Source organism: Colletotrichum spaethianum (genome assembly GCF_022836535.1).
Source record: "Colletotrichum spaethianum MAFF 239500 DNA, contig02, whole genome shotgun sequence".
In the NCBI taxonomy this organism is placed as follows: Eukaryota; Fungi; Ascomycota; class Sordariomycetes; order Glomerellales; family Glomerellaceae; genus Colletotrichum; species Colletotrichum spaethianum.
Genome location: NW_026054772.1, coordinates 1,922,398 through 1,940,266, shown reverse-complemented (window position 1 = coordinate 1,940,266; position 17,869 = coordinate 1,922,398). Strand labels below are relative to the sequence as shown.

Genomic DNA, 17,869 nt, shown 5'->3' with positions numbered 1-17,869 from the left:
ATCCGCTCGCATGATCTCTCACGGTACCCGCCGTATATCCAAACACTCGTGACTGCGACACCAACGAGAGCCGATATTCCCCGAACCGGTCCGCCATTGCGTCCGTTGAAAGCTCTCCGACCACACTGCCACTATGGTGTCTGCCCCTACGACGGGCGGCACTGCCGCTGCTAACGGTAACGGAAGCGCGAACGCGAGCTCGCGAGCCTCTCCGGCCGTCGGCGCCCCCAATACGGCCTCGGCCAAGTCGAAGGCCGCCCAGGTCAACTCCAACGGCTACCACCCGACGAACCCCCAAGTACCTCTCAGCTCCATGCGAAGCACACCCCTCGACTTGACCTCGGTCGAGCGACGCGGACAGGCGACAGCGATCAAGGAACCCGTCAAGAAAAAGTCCCGCCCTCACGGCCTTGAGGATGCGCCCACCTACTGTCCGACGGACGAGGAGTGGAAGGACCCGATGGAATACATCAAGAAGATCTCTCCCGAGGCGAAGAACTACGGCTTGTGCAAGATCATCCCGCCCGACTCGTGGAACCCGGACTTTGCAATTGATACAGAGGTTGGTCTCAATGTTACACCCAAGGAGCGCAGGCTCTGATGCCGCGATGTGTTGAATGGAGACATAATGGCGTTCAATAATGTGCTGACAATGATGTACAGAGATTTCACTTTAGAACCAGGAAGCAAGAGCTGAACTCGGTTGAAGGAAGTGAGTTGCCGCCAGGTCGATTCCCCTGGCCGACGTCGATGCTGACCATCCCAGGCACACGAGCAAACATCTCGTACCTCGACGCTCTCGCCAAGTTCCACAGGCAGCAGGGCAACAACCTACACCGCCTTCCTTATGTCGATAAGAAGCCCCTCGATCTCTACCGTCTGAAAAAGGCCGTCGAAGCCCGCGGCGGCTTTGATAAGGTTTGCAAGCTGAAGAAGTGGGCCGAAATCGGTCGTGACTTGGGCTACAGTGGAAAGATCATGTCTTCCCTGTCCACCTCACTCAAGAACTCATATCAGAGATGGCTTTGCCCTTATGAGGAGTATCTGAGGCTCGCCAAGCCCGGAGTTCATCAACAGCTCGAGTATGAGAACGGCGGTCCCTACACCCCTAGCCCCGCTGTCACTCCCATGAAGCGGTCAAACGTCAACACTCCCTCCAGCGCTCGAGCGGACTCCCCCGCTCGTAACGCCTCGGATGCGCTGCAGGCAAGTATCAACAGCCTCAAGAAGGAGGGCGATCGGGATACTCCTATGGCGGATGCACCACCAGCGCCTACTCCCGTCACATCAGGCTTTAGAGCAATCAACACGGGAGGCTTCACTCCCGTCAACTCTGGTTTCAAGAGCGTCAACCGTCCTACACCCCAGGACGATGTTACCAGCACACCGCCACCCAAGTCTTTCAGTCCTGTGAACTCCGCAAAGAACACACCAGAGTACCGACCTTCAAACCTTGGTCCCGCAGCGCTCAAACGTCAAATGAGCTGTGAGAGTCTCGACTCAGCAAAGAAGGACAATGCAGCAGACAAGGATGATGGTGATGCTGGAAGCAGCAGACGAAGTAAACGTCTCAAGAAAGGTGAGTGACTTCCCCTCATTCTTGCACACGCACCGGTCAGCACAACCGTGCCATGTCAGCAGCTGCATTGCCAACTGTACCCGACCGTCACGGCGGGCTCTGCATGCAGCGAACACAGGGTTGCATGGGTTTGGCAGGGGTTTTGTGCCGTCTCGCATCCCATTTTCCCGACCGAGGAAGGCGGCTTGATTGTTTCTGCGACCTGCTGTATCATGATTGGCTGCCTGACACTTTACTAATGCATTTGATTTGCAGATACTGTGCCGACAGTGGCTGGATCTCACATGTCCCTGTTCCGCCCTTCCGTGCCCAGAATTCCCCGAGATGAGGCATCAAGCCCTGGCGAGGTGAGCTGCGATGTATCATCTCGAGTGCTAATCCAAGATATTGACCCTCGGCAGAAATGCGAGCAATGTGGCAAAGGCGATGAGAGCAGCCCCCTGATTGTCTGCGAGTCTTGCGACCACGCTTATCACGGCACCTGTCTCGATCCCCCGTTGAAGCACAAGCCTGAATCCGAATGGAACTGCCCGAGATGTCTTGTCGGCGACGGTCAGTATGGTTTCGAGGAAGGTGGTCTCTACTCCCTGAAGCAGTTCCAGCAGAAGGCCGCGGACTTCAAGCAGGGCTACTTCGAGAAGAAGATGCCGTTCGACCCGGTCCTCAACTGCCATCGCCCAGTCACTGAGGAAGACGTTGAGACGGAGTTCTGGCGCCTTGTCGCCGATATTGAAGAGACGGTTGAAGTCGAGTACGGTGCTGACATTCATTGCACCACTCACGGGTCCGGCTTTCCGACGGTTGAGAGACACCCTAACAATCACTACTCCACCGATCCCTGGAATCTCAACCTGCTGCCTCTGCATCCCGAGAGTCTGTTCAGACACATCAAGTCCGACATCTCTGGTATGACTGTACCGTGGGTGTATGTTGGCATGATTTTCTCCACCTTTTGCTGGCACAACGAGGACCACTACGCCTACTCTGCCAACTACCAGCATTTTGGCGCGACCAAGACGTGGTACGGTATCCCGGGCGAGGACGCTGAGAAATTCGAGGCTGCGATGCGAGAGGCTGTCCCCGAGCTGTTTGAAACGCAGCCGGACCTTCTCTTCCAGCTGGTTACTCTCTTGACACCGGAGCAGTTGAAGAAGGCCGGTGTTCGAGTGTATGCCCTCGACCAGCGTGCAGGCCAGTTTGTCATCACTTTCCCGCAAGCGTACCACGCCGGCTTCAACCATGGATTCAACTTTAACGAAGCCGTGAACTTTGCCCCGTGCGACTGGGAGCCTTTTGGTCTCTCGGGCGTGGAGAGGCTGCAGGTTTTCCGCAGACAACCCTGCTTCTCGCATGACGAGCTGCTTTGGACAGCTGCCGAGGGCACAACGAACATCGGGCTCACGATCCAGACAGCTAAGTGGCTCGCCCCGGCACTTGATCGAATCAAGAAACGCGAGTCAGCGCATCGAGCCGATTTCGTGGCGAAGCATCTCGAGTCACAGTGGCACGACTGCGGTCTGGCCGGCAAGGAAGGCACCGCTTGTCCCCTGAAGTTCGAGATCGACGACACCGACGTCCCCGAAGAGGAATACCAGTGCTCCTACTGCAAAGCCTTTACCTACTTGTCTAGGTTCAAGTGCCTCAAGTCGGGCAAGGTTCTGTGCCTTGCACATGCAGGCCACCAGCCATGCTGCGACATGCCCGAGCAGCAACGGCTGAACGGCGATGGCCACGCCGTTATCTACAGACAATCCGAAGAAGACATCGAAGCAACCTATGAAAAGGTCCTCGAAAAGGCGCGCACGCCAGAGGCCTGGGAAGAGAAGTACGAGAAGCTTCTGGAAGAAGAGGCCACGCCTTCTCTTAAGACTCTTCGGAATCTCCTACACGAGGGTGAGAAAATACCCCATGACCTGCCCTCGCTCCCTTTGCTTCGGGAATTTGTCGAACGGTGCAACGACTGGGTGGAAGAGGCCACCAACTACACGATTAGGAAGCAGCAGAACAGGCGCAAGAGCGAGAAGTCCATCCTGAACCGAAAGAACTTGCTGGACCAAAAGGAACGCGATGCGCGCAATGTTTCCAACGTGTACCGTCTTCTCAGCGAGGCTGAGCAAATCGGATTCGATTGCCCTGAAATCACCCAGCTGAGGGAGCGGGCTGAGGCTATCGAAGCCTTCCAGAAGAATGCAGCTAAAGCGCTGGAACAGATCCACCTCGCCGAGCTCTCCGAAATCGAAGACCTACTTGAGGAGGGCCGGACTTTCAACGTCGATATGCCGGAGGTCGACCGCCTCTCGCGAGTTCTCGAGCAACTCAAGTGGAACGAAAAGGCCAGGAACAACAGAGGCGTCCTCCTCTCACTCAACGAAGTGCGCGAGCTCATCGAAGAGGGAAAGCGCCTAGACATTCCCCCATACAACGACCACCTGTCCTACTACATCGATCAGATGAACCTCGGTCAGCAGTGGGAGAAGAAGGCCCGAGAGTTGATTGTCGCCGAAGTCGTCCACTACCCTCAGTTGGAGGCGTTATCGATGCAGGTCACCGCCAACTTCCTACCCGTCTCGGCAGATACCTTGGCTGCTGTGGACCAGATCCTCTACAAGCAAAGAGAGGCCCACCGCCAGATTGTGGACTTGACCGAAAGATCGCGCGACCCCGACATCCGGAACAGACCTAAGTACGCAGAGGTCGCCGAGATCATGCGCCGACTCGACGACTTGAACTCGAAGCCCAATGGCACGCTGGACCTAGAGCGTGAGCAGAAACGGCACGAGGATTGGATGCGAGAAGGCAAGAAGCTATTCGGCAAAACCAACGCGCCTCTCCATATCCTCAAGAGTCACATGGATTACGTCTTCGAGCGGAACCAAGACTGTTTCGACATCGTCAACGACAAGCCTCGCATGCCCGCCGAACCCGCGTCGAGAGAAGCCAGCCCGGATCAAAAGGTACACCGGTGGGAAGATCCCCGATTCCGCGAAGTGTTCTGCATCTGCCGAAAGGTGGAGGCTGGCATGATGATTGAGTGCGAGCTCTGTCATGAATGGTAAGTGTCATCAAGGCCCCGGAAGAGTCTAGAGCTAACAGGCGCACAAGGTACCACGGCAAGTGTCTCAAGATTGCCCGTGGGAAGGTCAAGGACGAGGACAAGTATACATGCCCGATATGTGACTGGCGTGTCAAGATTCCTCGAGATGCCGCCCGACCAAAGCTCGAAGAGCTCATCACTTGGTCCGAGAAGATTCCAAGCCTGCCTTTCCAGCCCGAAGAAGAGGAGGTTTTAACAAAGATCATCGACAACGCCCAAGACTTCCGGAATCACATCGCCGGATACTGCAACCCTCTCATGTCTACGGAGTCCGAGGCGGACACGCAGCGGTTTTATCTGCGCAAGATTGAGGGAGCTGAGATCCTGCTTGCCTACGAAACAAACTTCTTCAGACAAGAATTGCACAAGTGGTGTCCTGTGGCACCCAACGCACCCCCAGTCCTCGAGGTCTCCAAGAGTACACGCAAGCCACGACCGACCAAGCTCCAGAAGCTTCTGGCCCAGTTTGGCGTTGACGATCCTGAGGATCTTCCAGAGAACATGAAAGCTAAGGCCGCGAGCCTGAAGCGGAAAGCCCAAAATGCCGAGGCCGCCGCTGCCGCTGCTGCTGCCGCTGCCGCCGCCTCTGCAACCGGCGCGACCGTGCCTCCTGGCATGTCAGGGAACAGCCGCAAATCGGAACAGTCGTCAGCGACACCTCCTAGCACTTCTCATGGTAACGTTGGCCGCCAGTCCATTAGCAGCAACCACGACCCAATGGATATCGATAACGGCCCGACGCTTCATCCGGGCCTGTTCATGTCCAACGGGGCACCGGGCCCGCAGCTCGTTGTTGGTAACTCGTCGCTGTCTCTTGAAGAACGTTTGCTCCAAGGCCAGGAAGATGGGCTTAACCTGCACACCGAGGCTGGGAAGAGTAAGGCTCTCGAGATACTGCGTCGGACCGAGGTTGGCCGGAAGCGAGCGGTGGAGATGTTCGGCCCCGACGTGTTCAAGGGCGATGTTGGGATGCTCAACGGCAGAGACGATGTGCCTCGGTCCCAAGAAGAAGAGCGAGCAGTGAACAAAATGTTCGACGACCTCACGAATCAAGACGACGACGACGTCAAGAGAAAGCAGGAGTCTTTTGATGGCCCCATTACGGCGGAGAGTCTCGAGAGTGAGCGAAACGGCATGGATGCCCTGCTTGACGGCGATTAGGGTCTCCGTCCTGCTGCCTACTATGCTGCTTCGCCTCATTTCGACCATAGTACTTTCAACTTCTGAGGCATGGGCGTCAATGGTGTTGACCGGTATTCTTTATTTGCGACGGAGTTTCGAATCGGGACTCGATATTTTCCTCAAGGCGTGGGAGAGCCAGTTTCTATGGGTGGCGGGGTGTATGATCAGGTGTCTGAGGTTATGGCATACCACTTTGCATTAGATGGATAGGGGCGTTTATGAGGATGCCAGATGCGTGACTCAGTTCCGGCTATCGTCAATAATTGTGCGTCGCATTATCACAGAAAAGTGTTCAGTCACTGGAAAAGTAGTTTTATTTCAGACGTTAATGAACATCAAGGCATTGTGGCCTTGCTAGTTGATCCCTCATTAAGCCCAGGCGCAAGCGAGTCTTGGGGTAATTTTGATCGCATGCCATTAACCTTAACCTTACCTTTATCCAAAGTAAACGTCCGAGAGATGCCGTAATTTGCAAGCTACAACTCAATGTCGTGCTCTTGATTACAGATACCCTGGCCAGAAAGCCAAACTTGTTTCAACACCTGAGGGTTGGAAATCTTGGTTATGAGCCGAATATAATGTACAGATGAACCGGAGAATATGGTTACGTCAATTTCTTGATCTGATGGTACTAACTGCAAGCTAGACCTCGGTCTTTCGTTATTCATGTTCCTGTCATTTCAACGAGCTGGAGGCCAAGACTGGAAGCGTTTGCCTTTCAACAAAAGCTGTCGCCGTCCCGCAGAACGGATCCTGCCATCTCCTACGCGTCGACATGAAGGCTCATCCAATGGGCTGCACCAAATATGTATGTCTAGACCACCAACCAACCATCCGCAGTAGCCAGCGCAGATTCCTGTGGATTTCAAGTGGAACGATGCAGGGAATCATTGAAGGCAAGAGACCATTGGCATGCGCTTAGCACAATACAGAAGCATCAAGCTTGACCTCTGCAAGGTATCAAAACACACCCCTACAGCGTGATGCTTGCCTATCTCTCGCAACAGCACTAAGTAGAGTGGCCTGGGGTCTACAACTCAATATAACAATATTCGCACTCTTCAGAGCTGTGAACGCGGCTCAAAAGCGCACGCTACAGACTGGAGGTCGTTCCCCATCCGCGTCAAACATCACGAAAAACATTCAGTCAAGGCGAAAAAGTATGTAGATGCCTATAAATGAAACGGCTTCTAGACGGCTGCAAACCAGAACCCGAGATCAACGAAGGATCCATTCCCAGAATTACTCTCCGGCCACCCTTAACCCAAGGGCTTTACCAGCAGCGCCTTTCATGGGTACTGTCTTCCTCCCAAGGGAGTCGGAAGCACCATTAGTTATGCTGCGGCGGGCGGCCGTTGCTATCTGAAGAGAAGAAAAAGAAGAAGAAAGAGGAAAGAAGCGCAGAAAGTCGCGTTGGTTTTGTGGCCGTGGGAGAATTTTCGGAAGCGGTCTGTGCGCCGGGGGCTGCTGCTTAGCTAAGGCACTATGCGTCTTCTGCCCAAGCTTTTTTTCTCCTTGGCCAGTCAGCACGTCCCTTTGCTGCGCAAGTCACGTGGTCTGCGCGGCTTAGGAAGTGGTCTGCGCTGATTGGTCGATCGCAGCCGAAAAGCCGAGGGGATTCCCGTGCTTCGCTTCAATCGGGAGGTAGATGGGCAAGCGCAGAAGTCTCCATTTATTCTTGGAGAGAGCTTGACATCAACACTCTTCGACCCGATATCTCTCGCCCGACCGCTCCTCCACGAAGAGCGCACCCTGCCGACGCGAACAAACTTCCCGAGTTCGAACCACTGCTGGCCTTTCCCGAGACACCAAATACACACAACATCTATCCAACATGATTGCGCAGCGGGTGGGCGTGTCGGCCCTGCGCCGAGGTTCGTTGACATCATTGAAACTTGAGGAGAGCGAAGGATCAATGGAAGGCTGACAATGTGGTTATTGGTATGGCAACAGCGGCAGGAAAGCCCTCCGTCTTCTTCAACTCCCAGGTGCCCAGGATTGTCGCCGCATCGAACATGTCGACGACCCAGATCCGGTACGCAATTGCTCCCCCCAACCCAAAGCCCTCGACTATTCCCTCATCCCCCGACGTTCCGATCTTGAAACTCAGATCCTAACCATGCATGCATCATAGCCCCGTCGCGACCTCCAAGCTTACCCCCGATGACGGCCTCGAGCTCCTCGCCAAGCAGCGCCTCAACCGTCCCGTCTCCCCGCACTTGACCATCTACAAGATGGAGCAGACGTGGCTCGGCGCCTCCATCTGGACCCGTATCACCGGCGGAGGTCTGTCCGCCGCCTTCTACGTCTACTTCGGCACCTACCTCGTCGCGCCTCTGCTCGGCTGGCACGTCGAGACGCAGTCGCTCGTCGCCGCCTTCGGGTCCCTGCCCCTCGTCGCCAAGGGCGGCCTCAAGTTCCTCGTCGCCTGGCCCTTCACCTTCCACTTCTTCAACGGCATCCGCCACCTGACCTACGACCTCGCCATGGGCTTCGCCAAGCCCGAGATTGTCAGGTGGGGCTGGATCATCTGGTCCACCTCGCTGGTCACTGCCGCCGGCCTGGCCTTTGCGTGGTAAACGAAGAGGAGAAGAGACAGAGACGAGGGGGGAAGAAGGCTCGAGCGGCCTGGTTCTGCAAGGTGGTAATGGGGACGAGGTGGGGATGAAGCGATGCTGCTGCGAGGAAGACTTTGGGAGGACGGGAGACGGGAGACTGGAGTTCTGATTGGTTGGCGCCTGGGATTGCTGGGCGTACGGCCTCCCTCTGCTTAAGGCGAGGGATTGTATAGACTGAAAGTTGTAAAATGAATTCCCTTGAGTAACAAGCAAGTTAATCAATTGTTCCACCTACTCTTATCGACAACCCATTGAGAGCAGCGCTGGAGCTGGGGAGGTGTTGGCTCGCCGTACGAAACACGAAAAGCCGGGGCCACACATACACACCCCTTAATCACTCGCTGTCATACAGGAACAGTTGAATGCCTATGTATGGCGGCGCTCCCGGCAAACCGACCTCGAGATTGCTTATACATAATCTTTTTCAGCGATGTACTGAAACTCCAAAAGGGCCGCTTTCGGGCAAGACGCAAGATGGGTTACCTACATCAAGCACACATGTCGCCTGACTGGGTTATCACATGAGATTGGTAGGCAATATGAGACTTTTATGCCGAGTGAATCGATTGGATGTTATACACCGCGTTGCAACTAATGTGGTATGCCTCCCGGATCCTCTTTTGCCCTGCCTTAACCCAAACGCCATGACGCCTTCCTGAAGACTACCTGCACAGGTGCACATTACTCTATGTTTCTGGCATCCAGGACGTGCTTGATCAGCCTCCGATTGCCCAGGCTGTTGAGCCGTTCGCCCAAGATGGGCCCAATGAACTCGTTGAGTTCGGCGGCGTAGTTGTTGGCGCTGCCGTTGATGCCGTTGACGGTCGCCCTGTCGTCCTCGATCATGGTAGCAATGGCCTTGAGGATGCCTCCGACCAGCATCTCAAACTCGATGCCCTCGCCCTTGTCCTTGAGCGGCTGCAGAATGTTGTCATTGTAGGCCCGCAGGCACTTGAGGACCAGCACGCGCACCGCCTCGGGGCCGCCGGCGGATGCGACGCCGGTGATAGCACCAAAGTGCGTCGCGGGCGGCTTGTCAGGGTCCATGAAGAACTTGAGGCACGTACGGACGAGCTTAGGGCGGAGCAGGTTATTCGAAGCGGCGTACTTGCGCGCGATCTGGCCCAGCAGCGAGGCCGAGAACTCTCTAAGTTGGTATTGCTCCCGCATGGCGTCCGCGCCATCCTCGGCGCCGATCTTGCGGCTGAGGATGCACGTCAACACGGGGGCGGCAATGGAGTTTGCGTAAGGGTCCAGATAGAGCTTGGTATTGGCGATGAGAGCGGCCGTGAGTTCCATGGCCTGGCGGAGGGTAAAGACGTCGTCAAGGCGGTGGGTAACCTGGTTGGCGACGAAGTTTATGAAGTAGGGGATTAACTGGTGTAGGCCGGGGTCGTCGCGGACAGACTCGAGGGCGGCCTGTCGGAGGCGCACCACTTCCTCGTCCGGGTTGTCGTCGAGGAGGGCATTTTGGACCTTTTCGAAGTAGAGGATGAGCTCTTTAGAGACGACGTGCTTGACGGCCGGACGGAAGGAGAGACTGTCGTTGCCAGCGAGGGCGGCAAGGGCAGGATTGGCGCCGGGACCCTTGGGGACGAGCTCTTGGCTTCGCGATTCTGCTGTCGTCGGGTTCTGGGGGATGGATGGCTGAACGCCTTCGATGGCGAGCCAGTGTGCTAAACGACAACAGTTAGCAGACGCGACGAATTGCGGAAGGCTTGTAGGGATGGCGCACCCGTGAAGCTCATATCTCGCGGCACTTTAGGCAGGGGTGCGTTGATCAGCTTCTCAAAGTCGACCTCCTCGTCCTCGATGTAGAACAGCGGCTGTCCGGGGCCCAAGCTGGCCTCTCCGTATCGCAGCGGGCGCGTTGAATCGTACCCGTAAAGAGGCTCGATGTTGAGCGCCTTGAGAGCGGTGCTGATATCGTTGACAGTCAGGGTGGTGCGGCGTGAGGCGCGCATGAAGCGAAGCGCCTCGACAATGACCTGGCCGATGCGGTACTCGACATCTTGGGTTAGGCAGCGCAGTGCATCGTCGTTGAGGTTGGGAATGCCGACCGACTCCGCAACATCTTTGACGTTGTCTGGGTTCCAGAGCAGCTTTGGCGTGTCCTGTGCCGCCATCGCGCCTGTCGTTTGTTGGGTGAGGTATTGATGTGGCGGAAGTGGTGGTGTTTGCGACACGAGGCGACGCGCGGGTTGGTTTGAGTGGAGGAGCAGGACGAGGCTGATGGGAATCTGAAAGTTGGGGTAGCACGAGCGCGGCGGCACCGCTAGCCAGGGGAGGAGCTCGGGACGGGCAAGATTCAGACAGGTTGTTCGGAGTGGGGCTATCTAAATTCGGGAATTTCTCGCACCCAGCATCCTTTCTCTTTATGGGAGACGCAGATAACAATTAATCACCACGATGAGCTTGCAGATACTTCCTTCTGAATAAGAGAGCCATAGCTCCACAGAAAGTGCTACTTGTTCCACTCGTAGCTGCTGCAATAGTCTCAAATGACACCTTCAGAAGTGGAAGGACCCCGCTGTTCCAAACTGCAATCAATGTCATGTTGCTCAGCGCGAGGAAATAGAGCTTTGTCTTGATCAACCACAAATACGGTAAACCCCAGGACAAAATTTCATCCTGCAGAATTCAATTCGAATTTTTTTTCTGCCTGTGGGAGCCCGCTTGGGATTTTGCTTCACTCCCCGATACGTCGCGAGATCAAGATCTCCCACGTCTTCCTCTAAGGCGATGCGGGGCTTAGCAGAGCGTGTAGATCCTACGATGTATTGGCCTGTCTGACTAGGGATGAACCTTCTTGCTTTAAGCCTTCTACTGACTGCTTATCTAAAACTCTAAAGATCATTGAGGGAATGAGGTCGCCAAATGGATTGTTGTATTAGTGATATCAACCCGAGGCTATCATTGCCCTTGGATACCGTGCTGATTTCGTGAACGAACACATCTGTGCCAACCAGATAAACAGACGCAACGGGTACTTTGAATGACTTGTGAGCATAACGGACCATGGCCAGATTTTCAACGCCTGTAATAGGTATGGATCGAGGACTTATCAGCTCGAGCCTGTAAACGATCATGAATACAGTGGAGCTTGGCACTGTCCCAAGATACCGATAGGTTTCTGGCGGACGGGGACCACCGACAAACTTTCTGGGAAACGAGAGTAGCCTATGAAAGACTTGAAAGAATCATCTTCACAAAGCAAGTGGAGATTAAACCAAGGGAGAGTTCCGGATATTATAAGAACAAAAACTAAATTGTTCGAAAAGACAAATGAAAGTGGCATGAGAAATTGGGGCGGAAGAAGTTGCACTGGGGAGGGGGAATCCTGGATTTTGAAGCATGGTGGATAAATGGAAGAACGCAAGAAACATGCCTAGCGTTGTACTCGAAGGCTAAATAACAGTGAATGTTGTTTGATTCGATATAAGTTCTGCATCAACCGTACTGTGGACATAGCTCGGCAAGAAGGATTAAGCTAATGGTAGCAGTTCTTTGTATGCAACTTCTGTAAACGTGCTAGGCTGGGAAGCGAGGTCGTTTGTCTGTACGGGTGATTGCCCTTGGGCACGTAATTTTACTTTACTTCTTTCTCCGCAACCAAGTCCGCAGGATCTCCGCATCTACGGACCAATGTCTTAGTACGTACTACCAAAGCTTGTTCAGGCTACATTCTAGGACTTCGTACAGCAAGCAGACTATTGGCATGATCTATCACTTCCAGTGACTGATTTCTCTAGCCTCAATATCCACGCGCAAACCAGCATGGGCCGAAGATCCAAACAGAGAGCTTGCTTGGCCTGCGTCGAGGCCAAAAGACGCTGCGACCAGACTCTTCCGTCATGTTCGCGATGTGAGGATAAGGAGGTCGACTGTGTCTATCCCGCAATTCGTCGGTCCCGACCGTTCCCGTCATCATCATCAATATCATCGCACTGCCTTGACCCAAGGTTGAGCTCCGGTTGGCATATCCCTTCATCATGGCCTGAAAGCAGCATGGACGATATCGGGCTTCAAGGGTCAGATATAAACGCAATGGACGAGGTTCTCTTTGCTCCATCAACGACATCAGATCCGACCAACGCCGCAACAGCAGCATCATCTTCATCTTCCTCCACTGCCAACCAGACCGATAACGAGGCGGCAAGCCATCTTGGTCCACATGCGGAAGGTCTGAGGTGGTTCCTCCAATCCCCGTCCTGGGCTATCGCCTACCAACGCTCACCTCCGACCTCCGTCCCGCCTGCCGCCGTCTTCACAAATTTTGTTCGCGGATTACAGACATGGCTCGTCCGCTTCCTCCACAAGGGTCACAATCCTTTCATCCACCGCCATCTATACTCCGAGACTACACTGCCGCAGTGTATGCAGGACGCCTACGCAGCCATTGCTATAGCGCAGACCGTCACCCCAGATAACGAGCACTTTGTTGACGCTGTTTCTAATAGCTACATCATGAATCTATTGGCCGCCCACTCCACCAATGATCCGTCTTTCATGCCACTGCTCTCCACTAGGGAGCATCTAGGTCGCACGCAAGCCCTCCTGATTCACCTCTTATTGTCTCTATTTTCTCCGTCAATCTCCCGCCGAGCCAAGGCAGAGAGTCTGATAGACACACTCCGTCTATGGGCACGTCAGTTATGGGAGTCAGCCGCCGTGGATGCAACTGCATCACCGATATTTCCAAACACGCTATCCATGTCATGCGATCAGGCCCTCGAGAACCACGAAGTGGTTCCGAGGTTGTATCAGGCTTTTGTCCTCTCCGAGTCCATACGCCGCACGTTTCTTCTCACAAGCATCGCCACTGGTGTTTATACCAGTCTCAAGGCAACCTGGAGTCACGCTTGTGCTGGGGATGTCTGTATCACTTTGCGAGGAGAACTTTGGGAGGCCCCGTCAGCTGCCCGGTGGGAGGCTGTCGCTAAGAAAGATGATCCGCTGTTCACATATAGTCTTAAGGGCCAGTCCCTTCTATCACGCGGCATAAGAGCTGCCGAAGTCGACGAGTTTGCTCGACTGATCTTCACCGTCCTGTGGGGACTCGAGAAGGTTGAACACTGGGTTGTCAGCACCGGAGATGCAGTATCTGTTACATACTGAGACGAGAGTTCGCTGTGTTCTTGCTACTGATATAATACACAAAGAATGGACCACAAACATAATTTGAGAAGACATGTGGCACGAAACAAGCAGCGTGATTTACTAGAAAAACTGGCCTCGGGTCTGTTTGGCTCACGAATAGCTAAGAACGCAGTAGAACAACGCGAAACCTGAGAGCGCCTTCTAGCTGAAGACCGATGACAAGTTGTAATTTGTAAAAGGATTCTCTAATTCTATAAACTTGACTTGCTACATTAAATCTATACCCACGAACATTTACCCAAATGCAATCACCACAGCGCCAAACTAGGGAGGCCAGCAGCCTGTAGTTGCTTGTTAACCTCCGTTGTCGTGTTCTGCCACAACCCCCTAACCTGGTCCTCATCCGAAGCGACTGGGTTGGGTTCTCCTATCTTTCCTACCGGGAACACGAATTTTCCCTTATACTTGACCGGATCTTCGCGCGCTTCTTTCGCAACAGCAGCAAAGAGGGGCGTCGCGGCGCCTTGCTCCGGCGTCACAAAGGTCCACCGCGCAATCACTCTGACCAAGGCTGTGTTGATTGAATCGACACCCACGGTAGCAACCTCACCTGGATGAACTGCCATTGAAAGGATCGGGAGCTTTTTCTCGTCCAATTTTCGCTGAAGCTCTTGGGCAAAGATTACGTTCGCGGCTTTGGAGACGCCATAGCGAGTGGTATCGAAACCGAACATGAAGCGGCCAAGGTAGCGCCACTGCCAGGGTGGCGAAGGAACAGGGTTGCGGAGGAAGTCGGGGGAGGTGAAGCGGAACTTGTAGCTGGACGGAACCATCGCAGTTTGGGCGCTCGAGCTCATTGTCACAATTCGGACATCGGAATTCTTCTCTTTGGTAGCATTTTCAAGGAGGGGGAGGAGGCGGTTCGTGAAGACAAAAGGTCCGATTAAACTAGGGAAGAATGTTGTTTTAGCACAGCAACTAATTGGATTCGGGAAAATTTCTCAACGTACTTGACGGCCATATGAATCTCCCATCCAGGTCCCACAAGCTCTGTGGATGTTGTTGCAGCAGCCGCATTGTGGACTGACCAGAGCAAACATTAGACCGGGAGAATCAACTGCGATGCAATATCTCAACCCTCACCTAATATGTCAATTTTCGCCTCTTTTTCCTTCAACTTATCGGCGACAAAGCATATGCTCCTTAGGTCAGTGACGTCCATGATTATCCACTGCAAGTTATCGGTGTCGATCTCTGGGTGAGCATCCTGGATACGCTTCCGCGTCTCGATTGCTTTCGCCTCGGATCGTGTGGTGAAGTAGACTTTTGCTCCCTTCCAGGCGAGGAGTTTCACTGTTTCGCGACCAATGTCGCTGCTGTTGAGGGCTTTGGTTAGTCTCTTATCCTTTTCGAGGCCAAATGCGTCTTGCACTTACTTTCCGCCTGTGACAACGGCAACTTTGCCACGCAAACTGACCGTGTCTCTTAGAGGATTCCACTGAATAGTCATTTTTATTGAGCCTTTCTGCAAGACGACTGGGTATATTTGAAACTCGAAACTGTTGCCAACTGGAAAGGTTATCGGGTGGTTCCTATCTGCGATCAAGTTGCATAGAAGTGATTGTGGTGGCTTTAGGAGGATCTGCTCTATGATATACCCAGAGAGATGCCCCAGTAATGGCATATTGTTGTGTTTTGGCATCAGAAGACAAGCATAGGATCAGGAGGCTGGCGGAGTCATGTAAGATGTTGATAGCCAGCGCTCTGCCTCCGCTCAAGCCGGCTTGAAATATTGAGACGCGGACATTGGGTGATGAGATTCCGTTCAAGGCAAATTGCAATACTGCATTTGAAAGTAAGCGCTGCTAAGCCACGCGAATTGTTCATTTGCTGATCACATTTGTTGGGCCGTCATAGGATCGGGGACGAAACAGCGGACTTGCGGTGGAGGTGGCGGAGGTAGGGTGGACAGGACGCGGAGGAACGTGGGCACTAGCATACGGCGTGCCGGAAACTCATACCAGCTTGTCCCCTCCCGAATATTGTCACTCGAAGCATGGTATGGTTCGATAAATTGGAGCTAGTACATACGACTATTATAATGTTTGATTTTTGCAACTATATTCTCAGATAATTGACCCATCCTATGATCTTGAGCAATATAGATTTTGTACAGGTTGATTCAAGGGCAGCCTTCCCGTTCCTTTACATAAGTAATGGGAGGCTCCCAAGTCAGTCTTCATACCCGAGCAAATGGGCGACGTTGATATCAGCCGAGTTTGACCTCTTGATTGAATCACTGGGAGATCGTGACGAGCAATTACAACTCCATTATTATCGAAGCAAAGAGCGAAGCCGGCTACTTTTTTGTACAACAAATAAGTCGATTTTAGTGTAAGGGGTATGAGTTGGGTGCTGAGATGAAGACAGATACAATGCTGTAGCATTAGGAGAGACTTAACTGATCCTGAAACAGAACATCTGTGATGTCACAATGAACAAAGTAATGATTCGTAGACAGGGTCAAACGTCTGATTTGGCTCTTATTCGATCTTTGATTACATGCCGTACAGCTTGATGCTGTTTGTCTGAAACATAGCGATACGCTACGCTGATTCAGGCCTCAAGGCATACACCACGATGAACTCCGCCAAGTCGATCGGGGTATCTACAATCTAGGACTGAATAGCCCACGAACTTAACAATTGTTTGTTTAATGTCGGTGAGTGCCCGTAAAGTGAAACCCGCCCACAAACCGGCCTAACGTTTTCAATTCCTATAGTTACGATACATGGAGTGACAAAATCAGGTCAACTGTCAAGACAGCCTTTATAAACATAAACTTTGGAGTACAAAGTTTAGTTGGGTTTAGAGTTGTTTATCGGTGACTGTATTTTGTTTGAAGTAGAAACATCCGATGTCGCCATTTGCATGTGGGCTATTGAAACACATGCCCAGGGATAAATGAGACTTCACTTCTCATATAGTTTGACATAGGATGATCGCTTTCGGCTTCAAAGGTGGATACTGATAAAAACCGATATGTTTATTCTTACCCAGCTGCCATCATATTGACATTCAAAGCATGCTCAAATATATTTCGCACATCAGAATGAACAGCTAACAATGAGCTTGAACTTGTTAGATTTGAAATCTGATTACCACATCATGTTTCTGGACTCCGGGCTCTTCGTTCAGTTGAGGAAACCAGATCCTCCATCTCACTACTCCCTTTGTCCTGGCTTCGGTTATCTTTAACCTGCTTGTAATGACTATCTAGACCCCAGATAGTCCATACCACACATGCCAGGATGGCAAACTCCATTAACATTGTCATGAAAAGGTAAGTCGTCGTGTCGCCGTTGACAGCACTGAATTTCTTCGCGCCTGTGCTGACATAGGCGATCGTGTATGAGATTCGGACAGCCATGAACGGAAAGCAAGCGGCGAAGCCAATCAGAGAACGTCTCTCAGGTTGAGGGACCTGTTTCCACTTCTGCACCAGGTATATGAAAAGAAGCACTCCCCAGAAGTAGAGCGCCGCGAAGAGGCCCACTCCAGCTTTGGTCAACGTCCCGGGCGCCATAGCATTTTCCGTCTTCTGACTTGCGAGAGCGTAGTCCGCGATGGAGATGGCGAGTCCGGCCCAGCAGATGAGCTCAGGTATGCGGAAATGCCATTGTGTTAGGACGTGAACGAACGAGTTTCTGCAATGCCAGAAGTCAGCATGTCAGGTCCTTCTTAGATATAGTTGGCGATAAGAATATTTACACTCTCTTCAGTAGATCCAGCAAGACGAAAGTGAGGAGGACGAGTCCCAAGGACTCACAGACAAAGATGGTGGCCCAGAGAGCCCTGGAATCGTTGGTAATGGTGCCCAGCATGCAGCCGGAGCCGACTATGCGTATTGTAGATATGAAGGAGATACCAAACCAGCCCATCTTATTTTGCACCCGGAAAAGGATACCGAAGCACAGAAACACAAAAAAGACTGTGATTTGGGCGATGGCTACACCGTCGCGATAACGAAACTCGCGCGCCATGTTGTGGAAATGATACGTTGATTATGAGCTAAATTCCAATGACAATGTCTCTTAGTATGAGACTCAGAAACCGGACTGGTGTGGTAGCAAAGCGACAAGTAAGACTGTATTTAAATAACCTCTTGTAATCTTTTCCGGGCAACTGCTGCAACTTCTCGACTTTAAACTTTAGGTGAAAATGGGGTGTAAAGGGTATACTGGTGACCTTCCACAGCCCCGGAGGCCGCTTCAGGCCCCTCTTAATCGGATAGAC

The 17,869-nt window shown here is 52.9% G+C and overlaps 8 protein-coding genes across 8 annotated transcripts; 5 read left to right on the top strand and 3 right to left on the bottom strand.

Annotated features, from left to right (window-relative positions):
• Nucleotides 1-133: 133 nt before the first annotated feature.
• On the top strand, nucleotides 134-601 carry ColSpa_01426 (lysine-specific demethylase rbr-2; the record flags this gene model as incomplete). Its single annotated transcript, XM_049267638.1, has 1 exon — nucleotides 134-601. One exon carries the CDS (start codon nucleotides 134-136, stop codon nucleotides 599-601), a length of 468 nt encoding a protein of 155 aa, XP_049123595.1.
• A 149-nt stretch (nucleotides 602-750) lies between these two features.
• ColSpa_01425 (protein ECM5) lies at nucleotides 751-1,587 on the top strand (the record flags this gene model as incomplete). The annotated part of the gene is made up of 1 exon (XM_049267637.1): nucleotides 751-1,587. One exon carries the CDS (start codon nucleotides 751-753, stop codon nucleotides 1,585-1,587), a length of 837 nt encoding a protein of 278 aa, XP_049123594.1.
• Nucleotides 1,588-1,863: 276 nt separating this feature from the next.
• Nucleotides 1,864-5,834, top strand: ColSpa_01424 (complex component lid2; the record flags this gene model as incomplete). The annotated part of the gene is made up of 4 exons (XM_049267636.1): nucleotides 1,864-1,926; nucleotides 1,981-4,631; nucleotides 4,673-5,137; nucleotides 5,378-5,834. 4 exons carry the CDS (start codon nucleotides 1,864-1,866, stop codon nucleotides 5,832-5,834), a joined length of 3,636 nt encoding a protein of 1,211 aa, XP_049123593.1.
• A 2,036-nt stretch (nucleotides 5,835-7,870) lies between these two features.
• Nucleotides 7,871-8,434, top strand: ColSpa_01423 (succinate--CoA ligase [ADP-forming] subunit alpha; the record flags this gene model as incomplete). The annotated part of the gene is made up of 2 exons (XM_049267635.1): nucleotides 7,871-7,890; nucleotides 7,990-8,434. 2 exons carry the CDS (start codon nucleotides 7,871-7,873, stop codon nucleotides 8,432-8,434), a joined length of 465 nt encoding a protein of 154 aa, XP_049123592.1.
• A 720-nt stretch (nucleotides 8,435-9,154) lies between these two features.
• ColSpa_01422 (transcription initiation factor TFIID subunit 7) lies at nucleotides 9,155-10,599 on the bottom strand (the record flags this gene model as incomplete). Its single annotated transcript, XM_049267634.1, has 2 exons — nucleotides 9,155-10,149; nucleotides 10,209-10,599. 2 exons carry the CDS (start codon nucleotides 10,597-10,599, stop codon nucleotides 9,155-9,157), a joined length of 1,386 nt encoding a protein of 461 aa, XP_049123591.1.
• Nucleotides 10,600-13,186: 2,587 nt separating this feature from the next.
• On the top strand, nucleotides 13,187-13,591 carry ColSpa_01421 (uncharacterized protein; the record flags this gene model as incomplete). The annotated part of the gene is made up of 1 exon (XM_049267633.1): nucleotides 13,187-13,591. The coding sequence occupies one exon, from the start codon at nucleotides 13,187-13,189 to the stop codon at nucleotides 13,589-13,591; it is 405 nt and encodes a 134-aa protein (XP_049123590.1).
• A 1,114-nt stretch (nucleotides 13,592-14,705) lies between these two features.
• ColSpa_01420 (putative oxidoreductase TDA3) lies at nucleotides 14,706-15,083 on the bottom strand (the record flags this gene model as incomplete). Its single annotated transcript, XM_049267632.1, has 2 exons — nucleotides 14,706-14,949; nucleotides 15,010-15,083. 2 exons carry the CDS (start codon nucleotides 15,081-15,083, stop codon nucleotides 14,706-14,708), a joined length of 318 nt encoding a protein of 105 aa, XP_049123589.1.
• Nucleotides 15,084-16,739: 1,656 nt separating this feature from the next.
• Nucleotides 16,740-17,616, bottom strand: ColSpa_01419 (uncharacterized protein; the record flags this gene model as incomplete). Its single annotated transcript, XM_049267631.1, has 2 exons — nucleotides 16,740-17,280; nucleotides 17,345-17,616. 2 exons carry the CDS (start codon nucleotides 17,614-17,616, stop codon nucleotides 16,740-16,742), a joined length of 813 nt encoding a protein of 270 aa, XP_049123588.1.
• Between the last annotated feature and the right edge of the window lie 253 nt (nucleotides 17,617-17,869).